The 11,375-nt window shown below is 41.4% G+C and overlaps 1 protein-coding gene across 1 annotated transcript in view; it reads right to left on the bottom strand.

The window, feature by feature from the left end:
• RPRD1A (regulation of nuclear pre-mRNA domain containing 1A) overlaps positions 1–5,925 on the bottom strand; it is a 23,608-nt gene extending 17,683 nt beyond the window's left edge. Inside the window, 2 exon segments of the mRNA XM_019472319.1 lie at positions 5,288–5,299; positions 5,835–5,925. Of these exon segments, the coding sequence (XP_019327864.1) occupies positions 5,288–5,299; positions 5,835–5,925 (103 nt within the window).
• Positions 5,926–11,375: the final 5,450 nt, after the last annotated feature.

The raw sequence follows: 11,375 nt of genomic DNA, 5'->3' as shown, positions 1-11,375 counted from the left end.
GGCGGCGTCCCTCCGCCCGAGCTCGCCTCCGGTGGCCACACTCCCAGCAGTCTTTGCGCACCAACCGTGCCTTAGCAGGTGTCTTTGGAGAGACTTCCTAATGAGCTCCGGGAGGCTGTCGGAAGTGGTGAGCAGAAACTGTGAGGGGCCGTTACTACAAAAGAACGGATACATCAGCATTTTGCCCTGGGAGGTAACATAAAAAAACAGACACAAATAAGGCCCCAAGGCATCCCGGGCCTACCAGTTTCTTTCACCTAGCAGGTTAAGGAACTTACCATGACGCAGGGCACGTGGTATTCCATATTTGCAGATGGACACGTACTCCACAAATGTGTCTGGCCTCATTCTTAAAAGCTGTCTCTTCTTTAATTTCTGGCATTGACCGTATCATGTCAGCAGTCCACTGTTCAATGACAAGATGGTGTGCAAAAGCGTTTCCTCTTCGCTGTTTCAAACCTGTTCCCTTAAAGCTTTATTGGACGCTTGCTACTTCTACTGTTGTGGAAATTGTAAATAAAAATGGTTCTCCGCTCACCTTCTTTGCATTCTTTCACAGAATTTGTATTGTATCATCTTCAGTGATTTTTGAAGCTGAAGGATCCAAGTCAGTTCTCCTTGCATGGAAGGTGCTCTATGCTGTTGAATATGAGTAGCATTTCTAGTCTTAATGTGAGCATTTCTAGTCTTCCTGCTGCTCTTCTAAAACACCTGACGTCACCTCTTATTTTAAACATTATCAACTAACTGACATTTTCAGAGAGCTATCCGCCTTAACGCCTACAGGTCTATCCTGAATCCTGTTTCTGTAGCTAATAATTATGACTGCAGTTAACGTCTTTCTCAGTATTTTTAATATTTCTATAAAATGATGTGTGTATTAATTAGAAAAATATGCATATACCTTATTCTTGGGACATCCGGGCAATGGTTAAGTATCTACCCTTAAAACGGAGTATTCCTATAACCTTTCACACATCCAGTTTGTTCTCACCAAACAGCAGAAAGCTAGTTATGAAAAAAAAATCTGTAGAGTATTTTTAAAACTTTACAAAGTTTTCTCCCTATTTCATGTCTGACATTCAGAGAAGATGTCCCAGAGGATTGTTTTCAGGCAATTTTCCTAATACCGGTTCTTAGTGAAATCTTCCCTTTAAACATAAAACATTGGTGAGGGCGAGGTGGGAGTGTTAGGAGGTTTTAATGTGAATTCTATTTACAAATTCATCTGTAGCATGGATGATTTTTGCAGAACTGGAAAGCGTTTTGCAAAAATGCTTTGACAGAGAAATTTAAGTGAGAAGCTGCACAGATCCCTACAGAGTCTCATCTTCTATCAATTCACTGCATTTTCATCATCATGAATGGAAGAACCTGTGATGCATTGCTATTTTTGCTATGTACAGCAGAGGACACTCTGACATTAAGTAGAACTGGCCAGTGAAGTAAAATTAAGACAGAGCTAACACGGATGCAAGCATTAGAAGAATGAAATATGAATGGTAATCTAGTAACTAACATTCAAATACCATTTTCTGGAGGCATATATTCTGACATTAGCAAGAGAAACTTGTGGGCAACTATGGAAAAAGAAACATTTCTCTCACATACAAGACTAGATTAAAAAGTATCTAGCAACAAACAGTGAAATTTAGATGTTGAAACAAAAAAAAAAAAGGAAAAAGAGCAGGAAATTGGTAGAGAATTTTAGTAATGATTGTAGAAATGTTTATTACTGCTTCCACTGCATCTTTCATCCCAGATTATCAGAACATTTTACAAACAAGAATAAATCCTCTGAGATAGATATTTGTTCCGTAAATAAATATATCTAAATACCAAGTGATTTATCATCTGTGTATAATATAGTGTATAATATAATATACAGCAAAATAGAGATTTTACTTTCCCCATAAATCTTTATAGCACATTTTAAATTTGCAATCGTAAATGTTTACATCAGTAATCTAATTTTAAAAGCTATGCTTATCCAGAGAGTGAATGGAAATTTACCACGAGACTTACTCAAAGTGACTCTCAGACAGGAAGTATTCACAATGGAGGGTTCATTTGCTGTGGAGCTTTGAAAACCTCAGCTTTCATTCAGAAACAATTAATACATTATTCACCTGCCTTTAAAAAATTCACCCACGTCCGCAGGGGTGGAGTTGCCGACAGATGGCAAGTTTTCTTCCACCCATTCCTGCGTTCAAACCGTAATAACATCTTTCCTCTGATTTCCTAAGAACAAAGTTCTGCACTGCTTCCCTTCTGTCTGACCACCATGGGTTAGTGGTAGTCCACTGCTCCTGGAGAAAGGAGCCCCGTGCAAGTGTAAGACAATGGCTGTGAGTAAATTACTCGGTTGATACTTTTGTGGAACGTGGGACTGGGAAGCTATAGGTAGTTCAAAGATGTAATTACATTTCAGACTGCAGTCACCAAGAGACTGTACAGCATCCTTACACTTCATGTGCTGGTCGCAGATTTTTTGTTTCTCTTTTCACCTCACCCAAGGACAGCCACATAAAACCTTTCATAAGAGGGGAATTTAACCCTAGTAACAATTGGAAGTTTTAAGTTCTGTTACCTTGAGGGAATCCTAGGAAGTGATTAAGCACTAGAAGGGCTGATCTGTGTCTAGAATAGCAATGCTTATGGTTCACTGTGGGAAAGGTAAAAAAACCCAAAACACTCAGTCCACGTCTTTACATTTTATTTATTTTTTTGCCAAATATCTGAATATTTCTATTATCTAGTCTTAATTCAAACAGAAGGCTTGGTTCTGCTGAGGTGCTGGGGCACACAGCATCTTGACTCTACTATAGGACTCTCTCAAAAGCACCTGTTCCAAGCCACGAACCTGTACGTGTGCTCTTTCTCTGCCTGAATCACTCCAGCTGATTGTCAGAACATTGAACCCTGTTTCTTGGACTGCCCTTCAAAAATCTAGCTGGGCTTAGCTCCTGGTACTCTTGGAGGCATGATAACTGCCATAAGACAGGAGCATGATTTTTTATCACTAAGCATTTTAAAGGTAGCATAACAAAAGATAACACAGGCTTAGATATTTTCTCTGAAACCAGCAAGAAAAGGCAAAATTTAAAATGAGATCTACATTAAGACAGGTAAGGCAGATTGTCTATACTGAGTCTCTATCTCTCCTCTTTCACATAGGGCCAAAGGAATGGCAAAGGCGGCAGTTTGTGTTAGTTAACAGAGTGCCCAGAGAGGCAAAATGGGCAAAACCCCAGCGAACCTGGCCATTGTACTCCACTGATCATGTAGTTCAGTGTGAATTGGCTGCTATTGCTCTACAGAGCAGCACTCTATCTGCCAAATCCAAGAGGTATAGACTATGTTAAAAATATACACCACCTGACTACTTTGCTGTTCACCGAGCCTACGTATCTCATCGCGTGGTTTGTCAATATGAACACGTCTTAGTCTCAGAGTCATTTTTAACATTAATTGTTTCCTCCAGGGCACTGCAGTCTGGCACCCCCCCTAAACAGCTGTCACCTTTAGAAGTCATTTTCTCTTGAAGCCCAGAGACGTAACTGGATGATTTATTTATCCTTAGTAATATTCTGTGCTTCACTGGAATTATTTAGGAACCCTTATTTTACACCACTACATAGAACAGTAAAACAAACTATGTGTTTACTGGTTTACTAAACATTGCTCATCAGCCATGTGGGATTTGAGCTGGAACCAGCTCTTGCATCAGAACAGACCAGGTCTTTCTCTGTATGAAGCTGGCCTTTTGTCATTTTTATCTTTGTTTTGTAGCTCTTTCTCAAATAGTCCCACCCAGGAGATGCAATAGTATTAAAGGAGAAATGAGGTTTCTCTAGTCTTGTTTCCTGTCTGAGAATTTGTGTTAGTCAGCATACCAGTTGCTACCTGGACCTTAAAAATACAACGCTGGCATATCAGTTCTTTTTTATTGTTCCAAGTCCAGTCCATCCAATATAACAGTTTCTGAAGTTTCATACTTTAAAATATTTTTTCCATCTCTCACAATATGCTTGTTCATCTCATGACCCAATTCTGTGTAAATGATCCTACTTCCACATCCCAATAAGGGCATGAAAAATGGAGAAACTGAAAAAGAAGACCCTGAAACATAGCTGTAAAATGATTCCTGCCTGAGAGATAGTAATTCATCTGGGTCATTTCTTCACAAACATTAAACCCCATTTGCTAACTATATAACAAGAGGGCATATCTGTGGCAGAAATTATAAATAAATAAATAAATAAATAAATAAATATATTTGCATTGAATCCGTGTGAAGTCCTGCAGGCAGAGAACAAAAGAAAGTTTAAATGGAAGGAATAAGCCCACTGAAGTCACTTACAGGATCTGCCTACTGGAGCCAAAAACCTCGGGGTGAATAATGGTTCTTTTTCATGAGTTCCTGCCACTAAGCACTTCACCTTTTAATGTAATTCATTAAAGGCAGAAATTATTTGCTACTGAGGAGCTTAACAAAAACCACTTACTGAGATACGTATATATGATCCAGCAAGACATTCCCATATTTTATGCAGAAAGAATGATTGCACAATCTAAAAAAAATATCTCTAGCATTTCTGTGATTTCTTTGGCCCTCTGTGGAGATGTAAAGATGTTTGTAGAAACCCTTCCCTTTTCCTAAGTCAGGCATTCAGCCAGACAGCTACGTACATCCGGCTTCTTCATCATTACGCTATCAAGTGAAGTCATACTATGTAAACATACTCTATGATTAATATATGGATGCAATCAAGTCCCAGTTTTCCTTAGTAGAGAGAGTGCTGTAACTAGGCAAGAAAGCACTCCAGGGTATGTATTAACTCAGGTGTGTAGAAAGGCATGAAATATTAGGCTGAGTAATTTTAAACAGCTGAGCAATATATTAATGGATCATTAATATGTGTCCTAGAGTGTATATAGCTCTTAGTCACAGCATAAAAGTAATAAAGCACATTCCTAACAATAAATAATGTTATCCTTGCAGAGAAAAGGAAAACTCTGCAATGTAGTGATATACTGTGTGAGGAACCTTGAAATTTCTGAAAATGCAAAGTTAAATTTGACTTTAAATTAAATGAAATGGGCTGATTCACCTTTGTGATCCAGTAGAGGACACGATGTCCCAGAAACCATTCAGCTGTAGGAAGTAGACACTGTATTTTTGTTACTGTGCACTCAGCTCATGGTTTTGGAGATGGTGGCTGCCAGCATACTGTGCTGTACTACCACAAGCATAGCCAGAGGGTTGAGAGAAGCGCTTATTCACCTTTACTCAGCACTCATTAAACCACATCTGGAATAGTGCATTCAGTTTTCATCTCCCCTACTATAGGAAAAATATTTATAAGCTTCAGCAAGTCCAGCAGAAGGCCACCAAGATGGTCAGATGGTTGGAGCACAGAACCCAGGAGAGACAGAGGAAACTGGGCTTTTTTAACCTGGAGAAGTGAAGGCTTTGGGGCAACCTAATGGCAGCTTTCCAATATCTATGAGGAGGTTACTCAGAAAACGGAGCCATTCATGGACATGCATGATGAGAGGCTGACAAGCAATGGTCATAAACTGAAATGGGAGGTTCCAACTAGATATAAAGAAGAAGTTTTTTCACCACAAGGACAGTCAGACAATGGAACAGGTTGCCCAGAAAGGTTGTGCAGTCTCCATCCCTGGACATTTTCAAGACTTGGCTGGATAAAGCCCTGACCACCCTGATCTGACCTCATATGTGACCCTGCTTTGAGCAGGAGGATGGTGGAGTAGTGCTCTAGATTATGTCTATATACTATACTATTCACATTTGCTGAGCAATGTACTTGTACAACCTGGTTTGTACTTGTACAAGTTCAAGTACAAATCCACACTGTAGGGCTTAGCTTGCTTGGCTCTTATCAGTTGGATCCGCATAACACGATAGGTTGTCCAGCTACACAACATTACTCTCCTATCATGTAGAGCACCTCAGGTTAACTTGCGTGTCAGTGTGATCCTTCAGTACAGAGGGTACTTCTTGTCTTCTGGAGTGTGCTTACCCCCAAACTCCTGCTGATCAATGAGCAGGCAGAGTGGGATGGAAAAGTCTACTATTAGAATTGTTACTACGTTCTAGGAAAAGTCTACTATTAGAATTGTTACTACACAGCCATCAGCCATGTCTTCTACATGCTAGCTGTCAGTTATGTTGTCAAAAACATCAATTACTTCAGTAGCCACAGTTTCCCCAAATGTATGAGGGGTCCATAAATAAAATCCATGCATTTTTTGATGCATACTAGCTCTTTTCTCTTCCTTACACCGAAAGCACACCTGAGAATTGCCAGAGTGCTAGGTGGCTGGTCCCCAAGGATGTTTATTTGTTCACCTCGAAACTGTAGTTTTGAGCTTTTTGAAGAAAGAACAATAAATGAGGAGAGGGTATGTAGAAAGGAAGATTGTGCAGGCAGTAGGGATTCTTAGTTTGCTCTTGCAGCATCTTCAGGAACATGACTCAAGCACAGCAATTTTGCCAGTTGTTAGCGACATGGTCCTCTGCTGTACTTGTTTTCTGTGGCATTGTTTTGTCATATCCGACTCAAAATGTAGTCAGAGTTGGTGATGGATAAGCAGTTGTGTGTGGGAGTCAGCTGTGAATGCAATGGAAAGTCCATGTTTCTTCAGAAGTCTGCTGATTATAAAGTGGTGACCAGACACACTGTCATTGTCTGTTAGTGGTCCAGGCCACCATATGCTTTGTGATAGGTGACTCTCCTATCCTGTCGCATCTGGCCACAGCTGCTGTCCAGTTAGGGTAAATGCCCCTCATTTCTATAGAAGTGGGATTCTTATTTCTCTTGGGAGATGGTGAGCAGGAGGCGGGAAAGTTTGGAAGCAAGGTAAGGATGCTGTAGCTGAGAGTGCTCTACCAATTCTGGGAGACTGTGGCTGCCCAAAGGCATTGTCATCTGACATTTCCCCTCTTCTGGCTGTCAGAAGCTGTATGCTGTCTCACATACCTGTGACTTTCTGTCCCCAATGAACAGAATTTCCAAACCAACACTCTTGCCAGAGATTTGCTCTTGTCCCAAAATGGAGAACCTGACTGTTCCTGGGCAGTGCTCCAGGGCCCAGAATGGCCATTCGCTTTGCTTTTGTTTTAACTTGAATTGGGGCCAGTGTGAGGGAAAGGAGGCTCACGGCCTTTGCAGTACTCTGCTGTCTTTGGAGTACTGTAAGCAGAGCATCTCAAGCCCGACCTGGCTCAATTGCATCTCTTTTGCCTGTGAGAGTAGGAGTTGCACATCAGTAAGCTGCTTCCACTTCAAGTCCAAGATTTCCCGCCTGAGGAACCAGATGGTAGCACCCCAAAGGTTGTCTCATTGTGCATCAATATGTACAGTGTGTGGGCAATCAGGGAGTCAGTCCTTAATGAGAAGTGAATGATTTAGCCTGACAGCACAGACACAGGCATGGAAATGTCTCTGATATGTTGTTGCATCAGTGCCTTCTACCGAGAGGCCACACCTGCAAGCTCTGTGTCCTTTATTGGAGCAGAGATTTCATGAACACATTTTTATTATCAGGATCTATTAGTTTGGGGTTATGCTATCCAGCACCTTCAAATTACCGAATCTGTAGCATCCTAAACACAATCTGATGTGTTTTTCTGAGTTGCAGTGCTAATGTAGCTGCCGGTATTTTTATTGGAAACTAGGTGTCACTAGTGGTTTAGAAATAGCATGTACAGTTTCATTCCTAGTTCCTTTTTCCTGCAATTCATTTATAGCCTCTCAGCCTCTCCCTGTGCACCTCCAAAAGAGCGTGGAGCTGCCTTCTCTGTAACTGAAGACTGAAATTAGATCCTTCTGTAGCCGTCTTTTCATCAAGCCAAATAAACACAGGTCCCTTGTCTCTGTACGTCACCTTAACCATCTGGGTGTCCCTTTGTGAGACTTCCTCCGTTTTGTGCTTTTCTCTGTGTACTGAGGAACCCAAAGCCAGACACAGTTGTCCAGGCATAGTCTCACAAGTCCCAAGCAGAGGGCAAAAATCCCTTCCCTTGACCTGGCCATGGTGCAATAATACTGCCCAGTAAGGAATGATCCTCCATCATAACATGGGTTCACTACTCATGCCTGTTTCACTTGCTGCCACCAGGACCTGAAAGTTCTTTCCTGCAGAGCTTCTCCTCAGGCAGCCTAGCCCCAGCCCCAGGACTCTCATTGCAGAGCCCCAGGACTCTGCACTTTTCTCTCTTGAGCTTCATGATGTTTCTGGCAGCCTGTTGAGGCCCATCCGAATGGCTGCCCTGCCCTTCAGTGCATTGACTGCCTTCCCCCACCTCCCCATCTGCCCACCAATGTGTTGTCAGCTGCAAACTTGCTGAGGGTACATGCTGTCCCCTTGCCTAGGTCTTTAGTAGGCATTAACCAGTATTGATCCTGGTATTGGCCTCAGGTCCCTCCCGTGGGACACACGTAGTGACTGCCCATCAGTTGGACTTTGTACCATTGATCACAAACCTTGGAGCCTGGTAATCCAGCCATTGTTCCACCACCTAGTAGTCCGCTTCTCTAGTCTATGTTTCACTGAGTTCCTAGAAAGATGCTGTGGGATACTGCGTGGTAGGCCTTCATGTGCCTGGATGTGGTTTCCAGGAGGATTTGCTCCATAAACTTCCTGGAGACTAAGGTTAGGCTGAGTAGCAGGTAGCTGCCCGGTTTCCCCCTTCTTGCCCATCCTGAAGGGATCTCAAGCTCTATCCTCTCATGGTAATCACAGCCAAGATTGTCATTGAGTATTACATCTTCAACCAGTACTTCCTTATCCACGAGTAAGGAATCCAACAGAGGAACCTCCAATGCTTGACCCATCCAGCATCTGTATTAAAGAATTGTATCTAAACTCCAGAAATTTCCTGGATTCTTGCACCCTGCTGTGTTGCCCTTTCAGCAGATATCCAACAATAACAGTACTATACAGTGCTGAAAATCAAAAATGTGATATAATACGTTCTTATTTTCAAGGTAGGTTATCAAAGATCACTTAAAAGTCAGAAAGTGGAAGAAATCCAAGACCCGCATAGTCCTTTTAAGTAAGGAACTTGTCATGTAATCATTATGTACTAGAATTCCTTCAGTAAGTTTCATAGTGTAGGTAGAAATCCATTTTTTTAACACTCTTCAAAGAAAATGTACAGATTCAATAAAGTGTACATAACAGTGCTGTGGACTGGAGTATTCTTCTGTATGATCAAGGGATGGGTGCACACTAATGATTCACATTGTTAAGATACATAGAATCTGTTTTTTCTTTGCAGAAAGGAACTCCACTGTTACGAAGTGCCCAAAGTAAACTTCTGTACCTCACAACAACTTCTACTGTCACCTGGCTGTAGTAATACCACTCTCACTGTGGTCCAGGCAGAAAATGGCAGAAAGAATGTCCCCCCTAGGGGAACTTTATATCAGTGATGTAAATTTAAGCAGTTCCTCACATTTTCAGCTTGCACAAAGCAATGCTACTGATCATCAATAATTCAGAACTGGTTTCCAGATAGTCCTCTCATCTCTGTTCAGGGCTGAGGTAAAAAAGAATAAAAAGATTTTAAAGTATATTTAAATAATGTAGAAGGAATTCCTCATCATATAGTTCTTGATTACTGCCTGATATTTTGAATCAGACCTATTTAGCTGTGATCAAAGTTATTCTTGTTTCATGAATAAATGAATGAAATAATCCAGCTGTCTGACCTAGGAATCACTCAAAGCATTTTAAGACAGAAGGATGATCAGCTGTGTGTTTGAGCACAGTCCTCATGGCACAGGTGGGTAAGATTTTCTGCAGTTAAATACATATTCTAATAAGATGAAACAAAACTTTAGAGTGATATTGTTTTCAAAACACAATTGGTCACATAAAGCAGATAATTTCTTCATGTTAACACAGATCTCAGTTTGCTTGTACTCAACAGACCATCTTTTCAGCATCGCTTCCCACCCTGAATATTCCAAAAAGCTCAAGAAAGTCATCTGGGCATTATGAATATGAAATGGCATCAGAAGAACTTTGCAGGACAGGGAGATATTGATTGCCAGAACTGCCTGTATTGCTTCTTTTATAAGGAAGGAGCTCCAGCAGCCTTGAGCTGCATCAGTTCCATTAGTCTCTTAAGGTACCAGGACTATGCCAACAGACTTGATATGATATCATCAAGAAATTTGGCTCACCCCAAGCAATTAATGCTTTCTTCCAGTTAACTGTATGATTTGTACTGAAAATGAACTGAAATCCCACCCCCGCAATGACTACAAGCCTATTTTTTTTTTTAAATCTGAAGCTTGTTATGTGTACTGAGAGTACCCACACACCATAGACAATTGTCCTGAGTTGACATCTCTATGTGTCTATATGGTAAGCCCCTCATTTTACTGCATAATACCTCTCCGGATTCAATGTATGGCTGGCAAATGTCCTCATTCTGATGTCTCTGTCTCTGTTATCTGCCATCATGGCATTTACTCCTTACCATTCTCCACCTGTCAGCTGTATGCTGGCATAGCTTCAAGACTTAAAAGGGCCTGCTAAAAATTCCTAAGGGTCATCTCCCATTCAGCATGAAAAATACCAGAAAGTCGATGCTGCCCTCTCTACCCTCAAATCTCTGACCTTTTAGAGCGGAAAATTTACCAGCCTAAGACCAATTTGCTGCTTGGAGTGGGAATCACTCAGGCACTGAAACATGACTTGCGGGCCTATTTTTACCCTAACACATAGGAATTAGATTAACAGTCGAAAAAGGCTGGAAATTTTATAGATCCCTGTGATGTTCAGACGCATAGCCAAAAGCTTTCAATCTTAGTATACTTTGAGGGTTGGTAAACCACTGAAAACAGTATTTGGCATCAAGAGGCCATCAGGCCTGTGGCAGAATGGGGAAGGTCTGCATTGTAAGTGAAATTTTAATCCATGCTCAGCATGGCAAGGCCAGACTGAGGTCTCCAGTCCATTTTCCTCCTTTTTTTTAACTTGTAAACTCACGATCTGAGTTTCTTGTTTATAGCGAAGGTGATTCTCATCTTTCTTATGCTGGTACCAATGAGGGTATATACTATCAGTGACCTCAGCAGAACGCCACCAGCGTATAGCAGTCCTACAGCAGTTTTGGGAGTTCACCTCCAGTTTGTACAGCCCATGCCTCTCTCAGTCAGTCACTGGCAAGCGTACATCTTAAATGCATAACCTTGCCCAACATTTGATACCACCAAAGTATCCATTGATAAAATAGAATTCAACTAACGGTGCTGGAGCTTTCCCTACACTCAAGTTTATTATTCTGATGTGGACGCGGATAGGCACGTGATGCTGTGAACGCTGCAGTG

This window comes from Aptenodytes forsteri, unplaced genomic scaffold (assembly GCF_000699145.1).
Source record: "Aptenodytes forsteri isolate BGI_AS27 unplaced genomic scaffold, ASM69914v1 Scaffold114, whole genome shotgun sequence".
NCBI classification, from domain to species: Eukaryota; Metazoa; Chordata; class Aves; order Sphenisciformes; family Spheniscidae; genus Aptenodytes; species Aptenodytes forsteri.
This window is presented reverse-complemented; position numbering and strand designations above follow the sequence as displayed.